The sequence below is a fragment of the Crocodylus siamensis genome, chromosome 4 (assembly GCF_052110815.1).
Source record: "Crocodylus siamensis isolate JL-2025a chromosome 4, ASM5211081v1, whole genome shotgun sequence".
Taxonomy (NCBI): Eukaryota; Metazoa; Chordata; order Crocodylia; family Crocodylidae; genus Crocodylus; species Crocodylus siamensis.
In genome coordinates, this window is record NC_143398.1 from 92,191,810 (window position 1) to 92,209,654 (window position 17,845).

General features: G+C 40.0%; 1 protein-coding gene across 1 annotated transcript in view; it reads right to left on the bottom strand.

The window, feature by feature from the left end:
* Window positions 1–17,845, bottom strand: part of CFAP54 (cilia and flagella associated protein 54) — a 247,897-nt gene that overhangs the window by 103,413 nt on the left and 126,639 nt on the right. The window contains exons 38-46 of the mRNA XM_090042868.1: window positions 17,443–17,670; window positions 16,392–16,615; window positions 16,159–16,294; window positions 12,201–12,309; window positions 10,960–11,112; window positions 5,697–5,891; window positions 4,270–4,357; window positions 3,631–3,840; window positions 1,612–1,678 (exon numbers count right to left, since the gene is read on the bottom strand). Of these exons, the coding sequence (XP_089898994.1) occupies window positions 1,612–1,678; window positions 3,631–3,840; window positions 4,270–4,357; window positions 5,697–5,891; window positions 10,960–11,112; window positions 12,201–12,309; window positions 16,159–16,294; window positions 16,392–16,615; window positions 17,443–17,670 (1,410 nt within the window). The remainder of the gene's footprint in view (window positions 1–1,611; window positions 1,679–3,630; window positions 3,841–4,269; window positions 4,358–5,696; window positions 5,892–10,959; window positions 11,113–12,200; window positions 12,310–16,158; window positions 16,295–16,391; window positions 16,616–17,442; window positions 17,671–17,845) is intronic.

Below are 17,845 nucleotides of genomic sequence, written 5' to 3' on the forward strand. Positions count from 1 at the left end.
GCCTGGGTATATTGCTGGCCACCTGCGTGTGTGCAAACTCACACATGCATGTGGCATCCAGCTGGCCTCCTCCCACTCCCCCCAACCCCAAGGAAGGGAAAATCCACAGTTTCCAATGTTTTTCTCCTTGAAAGGAGAAAATCTGCTGCTTTTCCATGGCAAATTGACAACTGGACCCTTGGTGGTGACCTACATCCTGCTTGTCAACATCTTTGCTGCCATAGTTTGAACTGCAAAATAGTATCCTTTATGACAAATCCCTTCTGAAGCGTTTATGATCCCATAATTAGGCTAGAAAATGTCCATCTACACATCTATTTACTCACTACTAAGGTACACAAAATAGTTCATATAAAACTGGGACAATCATTAGAGTAAAGAATAAGAAGATGCAAAATAAGGTTATAAAATAATCTCCCAAACCGAGAGAATAAGTATGAGTGTTTTACCTGGGCAGCTACAGTGACAATGCACTGATTATACTTTGCAACACATTTCCAACAAGCAGCATCCATCCCAACTAGAAAGGTTGTATCTCAGCCATATATAATGATTTACAACATTATAATACTGTAATAAACTGATTACTGTTATTGCTTTCTGACAGATGAAATCATGTGCTAAGCTTTCCATCACAGATGCTAATAACTACAAGAAAGTGTCTTATTAATTCAAATATTAGGAACTGGTTTCTACTTTTGCTGATGTTAGTTAATAGGGTTGTGCATGGGACCTACCTATGTGGATCAGGTTATAGAATCTGCGCTTTAGGTCATTAAAAATAATGCTGCAAATTTTCTTTTCTTTTTTTGCTTTGAATTAAGCAAGGTTCTTGAAGCTGCATTGGGCTGCATTAGCATAAACCCCTGTGGAGTCCATTTGACAGCATAATTGAGATTCTTCTTTAAAGATCCCTTTTGTTAGTGATGATTCAAATCTCCATTCCTTAAGTAAACAGAGACACTATTTCTCCTGGTTTTGTCTCCAAAGGCTTGCAAGCTTAATTTAAGGCTATTTTCTTTGTGAATAAAATCTAAATAATTTTGAATATTCTTGTGTCCTTTAACAGAAACTTCTAATAAAGTTGAAATTTTAGCACTGACAGACAGTATTTTATACCACCAGAAAAAAAACCTTCTGCAATGATTTTTTAAAAAACTTTCTGTGCTTCTACTTAAAAATTTATGGCAATCTACGAAGACTGTGACAAGGGGCACCCTGCTGATATTGATGGCATAAGTTCTTCCTGAGCAGAACATTTCAAGTGAAAAAAAATCCATTTGACTAGCAAATATTTTAGATAAAATCCATTTGACTAGCAAGTATTTTATCTTCACTTTTCAATATTTCATTACTTCCCTGGGAGACCAACCTCTTCTTGAAATGTTAATTTTTAGGACTAAAACACATAAATACTATTTATAAAACAAGTAATGAATACAACTTAATGCACGTAAACTACTATCTGCTTCTTGTCTCAACCCTAAAGCTCCCCTTCATAATTTTACACAAGAATATTTTACATTGTAGGCTATTTGCTGAGCTTTGAATCTTGAAAATAGTATACTAGGTAACAACCTATGCATCTTGGAAACAAAAACATATCTTTACCTTAAAGAGTATAGCAGAGAAAATGCAGCATTTTGTTCTCATTTTCACATTTGATGGCAACATGTACCTGAGTAAGTACAACAAATAAATAAGAAATCTGAATGTGCCCGACAATTTAATTTAATTAACAAGTGTTTCCCACTATTATCATAGCAGTATCTCTAGTAGCTCTTCAGATCTGAAAATAATTAGGCACATCATTTACTGCACTACTGGAGGGCACTTAGGTAATATGGTAATAAAGGTGGTATAAAAGCCATCAGAAAAAAGATAAATAGAAACAGAAATAGGTATGTGGCTATATAGTTTACATCTATAGTATACATACATACATACATACATATAGTATACGTACATATGTACATGTACTTCACAAAAGATTAAAAACACAGCAGTAGTTCACTATTCTATGAACAGTATGTGAAATATGCTTTAATCTTCTGCATCTTATGCAGAGGGACCCTCCCCATGACTCTAGCCCATTATTCTGAGTAAAAGGTCCAGACAAGTATAAAGGGGACCAAGAAGCTGTGGAGAGATCCCCCAGTATACACGCAAAGGCAGCTGTAAGGTTGCTTTCTGAATGCTCCCTCAAAACTTCTAGCATGAGGTATGCAGGCTGATTTAGGGATAGGTTTCCAGAACACAGTGCTACATATATTCCACTGGGACAGACTGCTGTCTCTATCTGGGACTGAAAAGGAAGCCCAGATTGGAAAGGCACAAAGATGGTTTAAAGCCACCTTAAACCACATAGCCTTTTTCCCCTCTGGCCTGCTAGTTCTGCAAAGCACCCTTTTAGGCTAAACCTATACTGCAGGCTTGTACCCAAAACTGCATGCCACATAGCTTTTGTGAATGCTACAACCCAGACTGGATGGACAAATCTGTGTTGCATTTGGCACTAACTCTTGGCAGTGCCAATTATCCCACCCTGGGTATTATATAGATTCAACTACATTGCTGGTCTAGGCAGTTACAAGTAAGAACTTAAATCCTATTTCACTTTACGTGCCTCAATGCCAATTACATAGCCCCATAACTGCAGTTCTTGGCCCATGCATGCAGTTTATTTTTCAGTCCTGGGTTTCAGCATGCTTAGTGGAGCTGTACTCTTGCTGAACAAGCTTGTAGCATTTGAGTATGCAAGTAAAGCACACATGTCTACAAAATGTAGCCAGCCAGCTGCTTCCCCGCCTACAGGTTCAGCATTACCCAAACACTTTTCTAGACTTCCTCTTGCAGGTGGTCCACTGGGCAACAAAGAGAGGGAGATACCTGGGAATCTTTAAATGTCCCTAGGGGCAGAGTAAAGAATCACACCCATTGTCTTTTAATGTCTTGCAAACTGGACTGAAATATTTACAGTATTTCATACTTCAGTTCAAATTTGATTTGATCTATGAATAATAAGAAAAGCAAGCATTGTATCCACTGATTCTGCCCCCAAAGATAAGGTCATATTTTACATAGGGAAAACTAGATAATTTTGAGATATCTTTTGAAAATGAATATGGATGCAAAATTTATTTAACCTGCAGCTTGTCATTTGTTTATGATATGTCTATAGCTTCTCCACATACCATACAGAAGCAGTTAAGATCAGAAGGAGATGCTTCAGAGAGGAGGCTACTAACAAAACATTCCCCTAGTAGGACACTTTCCTTTAGAGAGTATGCCTCCCACCAAGGTCCAAAATATCTTGAACCTTACAGATATGCTACAAAACCACCTGACTGAACAGGTAGGAAGGCTGAACCAGTTAAAAGACTAATTTTGGGCTGGGGAGGACCAGTGTCATGAGGGATAGGAACTTTAACTGATATTAGACCTGGTGACCAATTATCAGGAGACATGGTTGGATGAGAGAAGGAATGTCACTGCTTTGACCGATTCTGTTTTGTAATTCCTCCGTAATATGTTTTTAAATTTATGTCAATGGCACTCAGAGCCCTGGATGGGGATTGATTGTGTAGTTTTAACATCTAAAGATATAAGTTAAAATATAAAAATACTTACTGAGCTATCTTAGCCGATAAAACTGCTGCATGCAAACACCCCCAAACTCCAGCCTCAGAAATAAATTTGTTGCTTAACTCTCTAAAACTTCCATCTGTAAACTCTCCAGTTGCATTTTTTGAAAAATCACCTAACTTTTGCCAGTTGTTAAGTACATCAACTACGCTGAGTGTTTCATCAAGGGCTTGACACCAATATTTAAAAGCAGCTCTGTAACATAAAAAGGCATCCATCATATTGCTGACATCTTCCACACTGGAAGATAAGAACAGTTATTTTGCCTTAGTTCCATCATCTACAAATAATTCTAATTGAGTCAGAAATCTAGTTTCTAAGACATAATAAATACATTTTTGATCAAACCACAGAAATACATACTCCTAAGGTTAAATAGCTATGTGGTAAGTGTTGCTTCATAACAAAAAGTAAGGATGACTGATTTTGCAGTTAGATAGTAGGGGTATATATACTGTTTTAAAAAAGAATTAAAAATATAAATAAGAAAGAAATAAGATGGAAGAGACAGTGGGAATTAACACAGCAGAACTTATAAAAGAATTATAGATAAAAACACAGCACAAAAAATAAAAACAAAGCCACTCCATTTTCATATCTGCTATTTATCCAGTGAATAAGTACTTCTTGTTTCCAGCATAAACATGAAGATTTCCAAGTTCATGTAGAGCCTGCACCTTGAGGTCTCGCTGATTATATACTTGGAGGACTTCTGTTTTATAGAAACAATTAGAAAAAGATCCGTTACAATCTTAAAACAATTACACTTTTAAACATTTAACTTTGCTTCAGAAGTTTATTTATATTAGACCTGGTGACCATTAATTATCAGGAAACATGGTCAAGGTAAGAGAAAGTATGTCACACTAAGAGGATATGGCAGAACAATATTGGAATAATTTTGTTAGAAGTTAATCAGGATTGGAGAGATTTTAACTTTGAAAGTGTGACTTTGGTTCCTATTTTGTTACCAATAATTCCAAATGAAAAAAGAACATGTAATTTGGACAAACCTGTTACAGATCTTCTAAACAGATAGGGCTCTCTTGAAAATAAGTACCATATTTACTCAAATCCAAGAGGAGTTCCCCCTACCCCCCGCCAATGTTGGGGGGGAGCCTTGTTTTAGATTTGAGTACTAGCCTGGGACAGGCAGTGAGACTCAGCTCCCACTGAGACCCCTGAGCCTGAAACCAAAGCCAGAGCTATGTCACTGAAACCACAGCCAGAGCTATATGCTAAAGTGGCTCATTCAGCATAGGAGGGGGCTTGTAGCAAGGGGAGCACAGGGGAGGGGCAGTGGTGAGGATGTGTACAGGGGATACTGTGCATTTAGAGGGGGAATGCACACAGGACACCATGCTGGGGTGGGGCATGCAGGGGAGATGGCATGGTTGGGGGGCAAGAAACAGGAGTCTCTTACCCACCACCACTGCTTTCCCTGCTACAGTAGTAGTGGGGATGAATTTAAGAAGACTCTCCAATAATTAGATTCTGTACATGGAAAACTAACAAATTTATAATTTTCAAATGTAGAAAATCTGAATATTAGGGAGTTCATCTTAAATTAGAACTCACCTTGCATTCTGGTAAATATAGCATTTTCACTACAAATGCAATTTTCTACCTAGTTTTTACTGGCTGAATACAGAAGTTTAAAATTTACAGAGCCCATAGAAGTCACATGGCTTCCTGGGAAAGACTAACAAAAAATTAAAAGGATATCAATGTAGAAATCTCAATGTGTATAAATAAGTAAATTTCCATTGAAAAGATATTTTTCTCCTCCATCTGAAGAGAAAACTACTAAAAACTCCATATGAGGAAGTGGTTTGTTTTGGAAAATACTTAGGAAATTATTTTCTTTAGGGGGAATGAGAGAAAGACACAGATGTAGATGGAGAACACCCTCTGAGAAGACCATCTGACATGGGAAAGAGAATAAAAAGGTATGAAAAAAAGATATAGACGCAGCTCTCTGGTCTACAGCTCTGAAGACTGGTGGAGGCTGTCTGTATTAGCTATAATCAAAAATTATATAAATGTCTTACCAACTGTTTTTTCATACGAGGAGATAACTACTGGGAGTTGTGACTGTGGTAACGGCCTGCTTTCAAGCATGCTGGGAAAATTAAACATTTCTTGAGAAAGGTCAGGTGGTGATGGTAGAAATGTTAGTTCAGCTCCCTCACCAAATCCCACTTTTTTATTTGAAAAGCTCTGACTGGGTAGTCTGCCAAGGGGATCTAAGTCAAAAAAGAAATGTATATACTGAATATAGTTTGCCATATACAAATGCTTTTGCACCTCATCAGCCAATCAAACAATGTTTCCAAACCATGATATGTACTTTTTTCTGTTTTTATATAAGCAAGTTAAAAGGAACAGTTGGAATGGCAGCCTGAAATTAGAAGTGAATAAACACAATAGCAGGAAGTGTCCTTTAAACCCCCCCTCAAAAAAAAATATCTCTCTGCAATATATTATTAATTTGCTTTAAATAAACTGAAGACTGCTGTTATGCTGGATTTAATCTACCTGCACACCAAATAAGTTTTAACAGCATTAGGATTTGCCACATATTCCTTTCAAAGAGAAAATTTTCCTGAAACAAGAAGTTATCAACTGAACAGTGCTAATTCAGAGGTCTACCGCAGATGTGAAATTGTCATCTCATTGTAATGTACATAGTGATGGGAGTTGGCATTATTCTAAAGATGATGTTCTATAGTCCCAGGAAGAGAAAAAATGGTTACTTAATGTTGAAAAGCTGCTGTTCTTCAAGACATGCTGTCATATGCATTCACATTTGATGCATGCATGCACAAATGCAGATTCCTTTGGCTAGCAGTGTTGTTTGGGAGCTATAGCTCTTTCTCTGTGCCAGTATGTTTCAAATTAAGACATTTACAGTGTGGTGACCCCAACCAACCCCCAATTTCTTCACCAATATAAGATAACATCTATAGCTTATATTCCACAGAAGTGTTTGTGGAGTGTCTGTCACTTTCTAGTTTGACCAGAAACTGCTCAGAAATTCTATTACACAAAAAACAGTATTTGTGATGGGAAAAAAATCATTGAAATATTCCTGATCAGTTTAATTGGTTTTAGCATTAAACAAATCCCATTCCTCAAACAGCTGATCTGCAATTATTGTCTGCATTCATTTAAATCAAAAGGACTTCTTCATGGCTATGGAAATGGCTGACTCAGAGAGACATAAGACTTAAATTACTTCCTGTTGTCATGTGAATTGTGTCCATGAATTTTGACAGTGTCCCAATGCATATAATCATATCTGTCGTTAAATCTGGTCACTGATAATTCTCATCTGCAAAGTGGCTGCTTTTGCAGCCAAATAAGTCCATAGTTTCTTAGGCTGGCTATGGCAGGAGACAAATTTTAGTAGTCCCTGTATTGACACTGGATTTGGACCCAGCACCTATACCTTTGTTTCAGGCGGGCACAACCCTCAGACTGACCACAGCACCTTTCAGTTAATGAGAAGTAAATTTACTGATACAGAGTAATAACAGGAAAGCAACAATACAAATAATCAAACAATTCTATATCTACCAATCCTAGGGCTGTCATCAGAGTCAAAGTACATCCGGTCAGGATGCAGGCTCCACTCTGAGGCTTTTTCTCTTAGGTGTCAGCAATCTGGAGGTGAGATGCTGAGGCCCATAGCCCCCCTCCAGTGGAGTGCATGAGACAGGCTTTTGGTATGCCCTTGGTCCGTGGTGGCCTCGGGGACCCTTCCCCATAATGGAGATGGGGACGGGGACCCTTCTCAAGGAAGAGAAAGAGGGACAGGGAGGGATGGGACAAAGGGAGGCACCAGGAAGAAGAGAAGGAGCAACGGGTAGGACCCTTTGTTAATCTCAAATCTGTTTTTGTACTCTCCTTCTGCCTTGATGACCCCTGATGACTCTTCATCCATGGCTCTCTCTAGTTTGTTGTCTCTCTGTGGTCACATGTCCATGTATCCTTCTGGGCCTTCTCCTAATTTGGTCTGTTCCCCCAAAACCAGGACTTAGGCCCCCCTGCTCTCCGAGGCTTTGTTCCTGGTGTCACTTATCTTGTGTTATGGGACAGTATGGTACATACTTCTTTGGTTCCTAAGCTGTGTGACCTTGTTGTGTTAGACAACCTGTCTGCCTTGAAGGCTGTGATCTCGTGTTATGACATGCCCCCTTCATTCTCAGGCTGTGTGTCCATTCGTTAGCCTCGTTGTGCTAGACAGCCCATCTTCTTTCAGGGCCAGGAGAAGTTGTGTGTGCATGTCCCAAGATCTTCAGAAATCTGTTTACTCCCTGCTAACCATCTTGAACCCTTATAATGCATATATCTATACCTATAAAGCCAATTCCCCAAGCACAGGCCTTTAAAATGCCATTTCTAAGCCAACACCTGTTGCTTGGTTCTTACACAGAAAGCAGTCAGTATTAGTCACCCTGAAATAGGACACACATGGAATTGCTTATATCCCAAGGAGAGGACTCACTATTACCAATTTTCCCATTTCAATGAAGGCACCATTTTCAGTTAGAAGGGCTTAGCTAGCTCTAATATGTATCTGTTACTGTAGTTAACTATCCAGGCAGAGGTATATGCAAAATGTCTCAAAAATTCTGGGATCTCTCCTGGACCATTTCCACTAAGATTTTGAGAATGTCCACTGATCATAACAGCAGTTTTCAAACATTTTATAATCATCAAGCTGAAGAAGAAGAAACAAGTATAAGTATGACCTATGTATCAGCCTGCAGCTCCTCTTTCTCGGGGCCTTATTCTTTCAGAAGGACACCTAGGACACAGACATGGCTCCCAATGGATACTTCTGGCCAAAAGAATCTGAACTCAAGTGCACAGAGTGTACATACACCAAACAGGGAATATATATGGACAAGTAATCAAAGAAAATGATACATTGTGCATGCTGTTGTTATCAGTTTTAAGATGAGGCTAAGCATCCTGACTTTAACAGATATTGCAGGAACATGTGCATACCTTAGGAGAATACTTTTGGAAGAGAGAAAGAAAAAAAAATATTTCCATTTAAATGTACATTAGGATGGAACTAGGGTGTTGTTAAATGTAATTTGTGCACTCAACTCCCTTTGGTTTTTTTTTCCACAATCCCTGGACACTTCCACTGTACTTTTCCACATTTTTAAAGAAATGTTTCCTCTTACTATGGTCTGTAATCCCTTGGAAATGTCTTGAAATGAAAATTTGTTTCCTTCCTATTTGTGTCTTTCTACAATGGCTTAAAACCAGTACAGAAAGAAACATAAGGATTCATTAAATTAAAGCCATCTCTTTGCAGCAGTAATTTTCAGCCTCCTTTCAAGCTCAAATCAAAGATTAAACTGACGCTAGATTGGACATTATTGTAAATATGTTCAGAAATCTATGGGTAGCCTAAATGCCGTTTTTTGGAATACACAGGAATAATTAAATGCCCTTGATATAACAACAGCTAAAAACAACAGGAAGCCACTGCCCAAGGCATTAGGCAACACAGAAATACCCAAACAAGAATTGACCTAAGAAAAATAAGAGGGACTTCCCTGAGACTGACTACAAAGTGCAGGGCTAGGGAAACTGGTTGTAGCTGGGTGTATATGTCTGTATACGAGTTGAGCATGAAGTCAGCAAAAAACAAGAGAAGTAGCCATATGTATGACTCTGGGTAAAAGCTGAGACACAGAGCTTTTTTTGCATTACAGTATATGCTAGCAATTTGTTAGATTTCTGAGTAATAAAAAAGTTTGAGGCTGTTTGTTTCTACTGTGGACTTTGGGCAAAGTCTCCATAACCGAATAGGACTCTATCACAGAAATACTTGCTTTATATATTCAGTGGCTGGGTCCACATGAGAAGTTACTGCACAGTAGCAATGAGGGGCACTAACTGTGATGAGATGCTACTGCACAGTGGTGTTGGAAAAAAACAAATGCAGGGATACTTCTGCACAGTAACACCAGTTACTGCACAGTCATTTAGTACTGGGTTATGCAAGTACTAAATAACTGCGCAGTCCACCTCTGGTATAGACACAGCCAGTATTTCTTTGTAACAGGGAACCAGAAAGCAGACTCACTGCTAGTAAATAGACAAACTTCTAGTCAGCTTCCAACATTAAGATGCGCTGGAGGCAGACATCTGGGCTGTTCAGGGGTCAAGAGCTGCAAACAGCTCAGCTAAGCAACAGCAAGGGAAGGCCAGGTGGTCATTAGACCCAGAATGGAAACCCCTGTGTGTGGCTGCAGAGTCACCTGATCAGAAGGGGCAGGGCTTAGGAGGCACACAAAGCCAGTACCTGAGACCAGCCAGTCAGTCTGGCCCTGTAGACTTCAGGGTGAAGAACTCTGCGGAGAGATGGCTGTAGCAGGATGACTGAGAGATCCTGCTTTACCTGGGAACTGCAAGGAAAGAACTGAGAGCTTGCAGGGAACGAGGATTCAGGATGAATAGGGTTTTGTTATACATCCAGTGGATTAAGAGTTTGTTATAGTCAGTGTGCTTATGTTTTCAGTTGAGCTTTATTGGTGTACCATTGTGACTACTGGGAAAGAGAAGATCAAATGGTGCCAGAGGGCACAAGAAGGCCTGAGCCTGCCAGGGGCAGGGGCCCAAGCTACAGGATGCCCAAGGGGCAGGAGGGTGTTTTGACAGGCTCAAGACACAGGCAGGCAGAGGCCAAGAGGGCCAAAGCCTAGGTGGGAGAAACAGGAGAGGTGACCTGAGGCCAAGGAGGCCAGGAGCACACAGCCCAAGAGAGGCAGAGACTAGGGTCAGGGCCCCACAGCCCAAGAAGGCAAGGCAAAGGCCAGGTCCATTACCATGGGCCTAAGCTAAAGGGCCCAGCCAGAGGAAAGGGGAGGAGGCCAAGAAGGCTGAGGCCCCAACAAGGGCACTGAGGCCTTAGGAGGCCTGATATTGGGCTGGGGCCAAGTGCCCACTGAAATGATTAATAGCTAAAACCGGTAAGGCATGGATCTATCTATAACAGAAGATGAAGACCACACATAGTCTTAAGGCTGCAGGTACCCTTGGGCACAGATGGGACAAGAGGGCTTACTTAACACTTGAGAGACAGGATTGGGACCAGCAGGCTCTGGGAGAGACCTGCTGGCCTGAAAGACATTTGCCAACAATTGTAACTGGATTTTAAAATGGATTCTTCTCACTATTATAGCACTATAAATAGCTAATACAAGAAGTTACTTATTACAGAGGTCACCTGGAGTCATAAACATTCAGTTGTTGCAAAAAAACAGCAAATGTAAGAGTTTACCTTACCTTGTGTGTGCGCAAGAAATAATGAGAGCAATTTTCTGCTGTGTCTAAGTGCTCTGCTGTGGTATTTAGATTTTTCTAGGGTTTCTCTAAAACATTTCAAGGTGTCTTTGACATCAAGAGGAACACAAACAAGGGCTTTTGCTTGACTGTCACCTAAAAGTAAGTAATAGTTATGAACAATTTTACAACATGCTTTACTTTAAATCTAAGACTATAATGTAATATGATAATTTTGTTAGCTTATGAACACAAATCTAAAGCAACTGTACTTTTAAAGTACTTAGAAGCAGTGCTTCTGAACTTTTAAAAAATGTTTTAACTTACAGGTAGCATAAGTTAAGATTCCCTTACATTTGCCATTATAAGACTGTTTTCAGTTGCTTATAACTTTGGTAAAATATGACCATCTGGGATGAAATATACCATTCTGGAAATACCTCCAGCTAAGTATCTGGGGAAATAATGCTCTCAACTAAGATGGCTCAGCTGTTTCTTAGAATTGAGCTACAGATCTGAGAGCAGACAGACATTCTTTACTGTATACTTAACATTATCTTCTGTTACTGATTTTACCCAACTGGCAGAATTTCACGTACACCCTCTTATATGTGACATCCTACCACATATGTCAAGTGAAAACAACCTGTTGTAATTTTTGACAGTTGATTGTGAAAGAAAAAGACAAGCCTCCACTACCTGTTACACCACACTGCCTTAATTCTGATTCATGGGTAAGAGAGGTTATTTTCACTTTGATTTTTTTTTCTGTTGTGTCTGCCAACAAGAGTGCTTCTTAGTCTCAACTTTTGGAGGGGTTTTTGTTCTACGCAAACTTTTCTGCAGGAAACTGAACTAACACCATCAAACTCACAACACGTACTTTCGTGCTACCAAATATGTAGATAACAACTGCTTTTCTCTCCTATCCTGGTCCACTTCAAATGGACTGGAAAGACTCTTAATAACATCACAACCAATGTGGAACACACCATCTTCTTAGCCTTAAACTGAGTCAGAAAAAAGCACTGAAGAGGTAGGGAACCCACCCACCTTTTTCATTAACTGTTTTTCAGGAACTTGCAAAGGGTGGAACAGAATCACACTTGGGTGTCTAAGTCCATTTACACACCTAATAGGTGGACTAGAATCTAGCCCATCAAGGCCAAGGCAAACATTAATAAGAAGCAAAGTAAGAGTTTAGAGAAAGGAAGGATTCAATTGTGATGGAATCTATATCTAACCTGCATAAATAATTTTCATCTCAGGATCTGAATGGTCTTCAGGCAATGCCACTTTATTAACTGAAGAGATAACATGCGACTGTTTTGCAATGTAATTTCTGCAATTGATCTGAAAAAGAAGGTTTATCAAATAATAACTCAATAATACTTATAAATACAAAATATTCACACTTTGGTAGCTAACATATAGTAAGAATGCCTAAATAAAGAAGGCCTGATTTTCAAAGGTATAGAGCACCTACAACTATTATTGAAGTCAAAAGAAGGTACTCTCAGATCCCTTAGGCTAGGTACAGACATTCAAGAAAACCTGAGGTGGAATCAATCTAAGTTATGCGGTTTTCTGTAAGCAGCACAGTTTAGATCAGTAGCAACAAAAAAACCCAACCCCCCCCCCACACATGTTTGCCCTTTGTTGTGGGGGAGGGCAAATCCCAAATTGGGTTCTGGCATTTCTAAACCATTCTGTGTGTGCCAAACATCTGTTCTGTTACAGGTATAAATAGGTTTCTGATCACGTATACCAGTAAAAGTGTAATGTCTGTACCTGGTCTTAAAGAACTACCTAATGTGGAATAGTGGCTCTAATGTTAGGCATCCAAGTTAGAAAATGTAGGCCCAAGATTTTTACTTAGTTAAATCTACATCTAATTTCTCATGAAGAGCTCTACATGTACATTTTGATATCACAGCAGTCAATCTCTCTCATAAACCATTAAACTTATTGTTTCTAAGAACAGCTTCACTGTTCACAACTGAACTTGACCATAAAAAGTTTATTATTTCAAGTGGGCCAGACCCCCAGCTGGTGTAAAACAGGGACGGTTTAGTAAATATATCAGCTTACACATCCTGAAGATATGAACCAATATGCATTGGTAAAGAACCTAGCACTGAGTCTCTAACTTGGTTGAGGCTTCTTTGAACAAATGCAATAATACGCGTTATTTTAAAATTAGTCTTTGTTATGCTATTTACTCTTTGATATTTCAAAAGCATCATTACTTTTATACTTCTTTTTCTAAACATATTTACAAATTACTGTATATCTGATTTTAACACACTAAGCTTAGTTTTAAAAAAGTGTGTTTTTGGGGGGAGAGGAGGAGTTAATTTTCGCTACCCTGTGAGTTTTTTGCAACCACCTACACCGGCAACTTCTGCATTTGCCAAATACACAGAATCATAGCTTTGAGTGGAAGAAACCTGTCCACCTGTATATATGAGGTCTTACCTATGAGCAGATTTCTCAATTCTTTTATGGGTGATTTAGGTATTCAGGATTTGCTGTTCGGAAGTTTTTAGAGGCTAGGTACTCCATTATATGGCAATGAAGCAACCAGGGTACATGCAGACATTCAAGGAGGTTAGGAGGGAGGTTAGTTTGTGTTAAAAATGGTTAGCCAATCTAACTTAGCCCAGGTGCAGACCTTACAGTTAGATCCCTAGTTAGGCCAATCTAAGTGCAAACTATACTGAAAGGTTTGATTGGTCTAAAAATGACCAACCCAATCTTAGTTAACCGTACCTTGGCGGTAGTCAAACTTAGGTCAGGTCCAGAGAGACTAATTTAATTGAACCTCTGTACAGTTCCCAACACAGATTCAAGACTTGGAAAGCCAGGGCTTTCCTACCCTCACCAGCACTGGGCTATTTTGAGCCCCTGGCCCCTCACCTCACTCCCAGACAGACACCCCCCACAGTCCAGATAGCCCCTCCCCCTGAGCCCACCAAAACCCTCATCCCATAAGCCATTTCCAGTGTCAGCCTTTCCGGCATTCACCAGTGCTGGGAGCCAAGGAAGTAAGTCAGTTTGAGATAAACAATGGGCAGGAGCAGAGGGGTTGGTTTGCCAAGTGGAATAAGGTTGTTCATCTGGGGATGGGGGGATTCAGGGGGCTAAAATAGTCCCTGGTCCAGGGAAGGAGAGAGAACCGCCCCCCGCCCCCATCCGGCCAACCACCGGCCCCCTCCCCTAGATCTGTCTGCCCCTCGCCCCACCCCAACTTACTTCAATCAGGCTCCCAGAGTTGTCAGTAAAACCAGTCTAGGGCGTGGTTTGTGAGACCAGAAGCAGTTTGGCAACATTGGGAGTGGGGGGAGGGCTGGTGGGGAGAGCCTCTCTAATCCTGCCAAACCCCCAAAGCCTGCCCATAGACTTTGTTAGCCCCCCTGATCCTGCCAAAGCCTCATGGACCCCAGCAACCTAGCTGGGATCCATGCCTCCTGATCCCCATAACCCCGCTACACAGACATTGCTTATCCCCTGATCTCCCCTAAGCCCTCCCACAGACCCCACTTGCTCCGCTAATCCTATCAAATCCTCCAAGACTCCACCAAACTCCCTGTGGATCCTGTTTGCCCACCCCCCAGCACACTGCTTTCACCCCCAATTTGCCGCAAGCCCTGCTACTAGCCCCCCACAGTCCAACTTACCCTAGATCAGGTGGCCATTAATTCCATCTAACCTCCATGAATATCTGTCCATACCCTTTATGGACAAGGTTTAATTAATCAAACAAAGGCACAATACCAAGATACATACTGTCAGTTTAAAAGGATAGTAATAAGCATTATGGTGTTTTTTAATAACTCAGGACACTATGGCATTATGGTATTTTTTAATAACTCAGGACAGGACCTCCTTGTTCACAATTACCATACTATAACATCACGTTATAATTTTCATTTTTTTCCATAAATTTCACATTGAAAATTACTGTTTGTTGTAAAATAACATTAGTAAAAAAATATTTCTAATCTACTAAAACACAATGAATGAAGCACTTTTTCTAGATTTAATTCACATTGGGCATGTTTACACATGGCCCTTTAAGATGGATTAGCCCAATTTAAGCTGCATTTGGAGTGCATGTCTACACATGCACACCCTTTATGTGCCTTAAAAATGGCAATTTTAGACTGTGTGAGCCTAAATTTGATATCTGCCCAAACAAAGTATCCAATTTAAGTGGGATTACTTGATGCAGATTAATGCACATGATTCCCATTAAGACAGGGAATTTAGTCCTGGGTCTGCCCAGGCACTGGGGGGGCAGCTAGAGCCCAGCCACATGGCTCCTGGCTTGGTGCCTCTCCCCACCCAGGGCTGGGCTGCACTCTGTATAGTTTGTCACTTGTAAGCGGGTTTTTTTATTATTGGTGGGTTGGGAAGGTAGTGGAGGGGCACTGTTTGTTGAGGAGGAAGGAATGGGGGGATTGTGAAGGTAATAAAAAAGTTTTTTGTTTCAACCATGTGCATGTCCTGACAGTGATGCTGGGGGTGGACAGGGGGTAGGAGAGTGGACAGTGGGGCAGGCTGGCTGGAGCAGGAAGTGTAGGGAAGGGGGTCATTCAGGGACTCCTGCAGCCAGTGCCCTGGCCCCTGCTGGTAGATGCACAGCTCTCCTAGGGCCTGGGCAAGGGGGGGTGGGGAATGGAAGGGTGCCTGCTGGGGCCAGCAGGGCCATCACCATGGCCAGCAGGAGCATGGCATGCTGGTCATTTCTGGCAGGGGCTCGGCTGAAACAGCAGGGTGCTGGGTGTCGTTGGTAGGGGCAGTGGGGTGCAAGGAGGCAGTGTGGGCAAGGAGGGTGCTGGCGAATGCTGCCCCTGTGCTGGGTACACAGATTCTGAGCAGGGAAGGGGCTGGTCAGGGATCAGAGGCCAGGGTTATGTTTCCAAGATGGCTGCTAAATGCTGGCTCTGGCTTCAGCATGGCTGCCAGTGCTGGTAGTCACTGCCTGGAGGCTGGAGCTCCCCCGGTGGCCACAGGAGCACATGGCAAGGCTCAAGCAACCTGGAATTAAAGTTAGTCCCAAGCCCCACCACATGTAGACATCTGCCAAAACCCACTTAATCTGCATTAGTTTAATGCGCATTAAATTTAAGTTTGTTTAAAAACTTATGTATAGACACACCCAGTGAGGGTCAGCATCTAAAAAAATAAACCATTTACCTTGTCCACATTATCAGTCCATTTTTTTATAAAATAAGGTTCAGGGCTATTTGGATCCCTGAACTGCTGTATTCTTTCCAAGAGCTGTCTTTGTGCATATACCAGCAGTGGAGTAACTTGTTCTGTATATCTCTCACTAAAAAACAACAAATGTTGTTAGAAGTCAAAATTACAAATATTTTAAATGCAGGACCTACCTTTCTTCTTTTCATAAGCCCCTAACTATTACTTACTGTGTAGTAATATTAAACTGCATGGCTATATGTACCAGGGCTTCCCATTTCTTCATTTTGTATAACAGTTCTATAGTTTTAAGTATCAGGTGACATATCCATTTCAAGTCAATCACATTCACATCATCAAGTGGAGAGTGAAGAGTAAAATCAGAGCCACCTTCTTCATCAGCAATGCCTCCTACACAACTTGGAACACAGAAATCTCCTTCAGGCTCAACAATCTATAAATTGAAAACATAACACACTCTATAAAACCATCATAAACAACTGAAAGCTGATTAAATTAACTAGTCCAGTGAATAACTGCCCATTTTAAAGCATGCATACTTTTCATTCTGTCCATTTTTTTTTTGTTACGGGGTGAGGGTTGAGGGGCATGTAGACTTTTCCTCCCTTGGTCACTGGACATAGAACTTTTAAAACAATACTTTGTATGACACTCCAGACAAATAAATTGTAGCAGGCACTTGAACTCTTTAGGAATATTCTTATGAAACTGATTTGCCAGAAAGTGCATATGTTTTTTTTCACGTGTTGATTTCCATGAAATCTTTCAAAATATATATATTTTTAAAAACAATCTTAGAAATGGTTTTGAAACTCCAGCATTTCAAAGTAACAAACATTTGTTTGTTTTAAAAAATGAATATACAATAAAAATGTAAACAAACTGTCAAATATCAAAACATTTTAATTGACCCAACATTTTTTTTTTTTTTGCATTTCTGTTTGCATAATTTTTTACTTTTCAGTTCGGGTCAGGATAGGAGCATAATATTCTTGATCTCAAATGCTTGCACAATGGTAAATCATTTCCCACTGAGCCCTAGTGAAAACAATAACTGAAAGGAAAAAAAACTTGTAAGATTGATACAGACACTTATGAGAATCATTTAGCTCAGTGTCTGTTTAAGGTGCTTTTAGAAGTTAAAAAAATACATTGCTCTAAAAGCAATTCTATTGGCAGTGGTTTGAAAAAAACAAAGTCGGTATAAGTGCAAGAAAGTATTCCCTAATGGACATACTATAACAATGTACACACATTTACCTTAAGAGAATTACCAGTTTGCAGTTCGTTCATCATATCAAGAATCGTATCTGATGCCAAATAAAATGGAAACCATATGGTGTTGATAAGAATACCTCTGGTAATTGGAAATGTAAATGGGAGAGAATTTGAATGTCTGGCAATTGCCTCTACTTCTTGGGTATAGTTCCAAAGTTCTCGGCAAGCATTTTGAAGCAATGTCCAATGGCCACCACGATGAGCAAGAACCTAGACATAATTTTTCAAAATATAATTGTATTTTAGAAAAACAAAATTAAAGATCAGAGATTCATTCGTGTTAAAAAGCTTATCTTGAAGTAACTGTTTAAAATATGAGTTTTTGATGAAACTACTCAATATACTAATAAATATATTACTAATACTATTAAAATTCAAATAAATA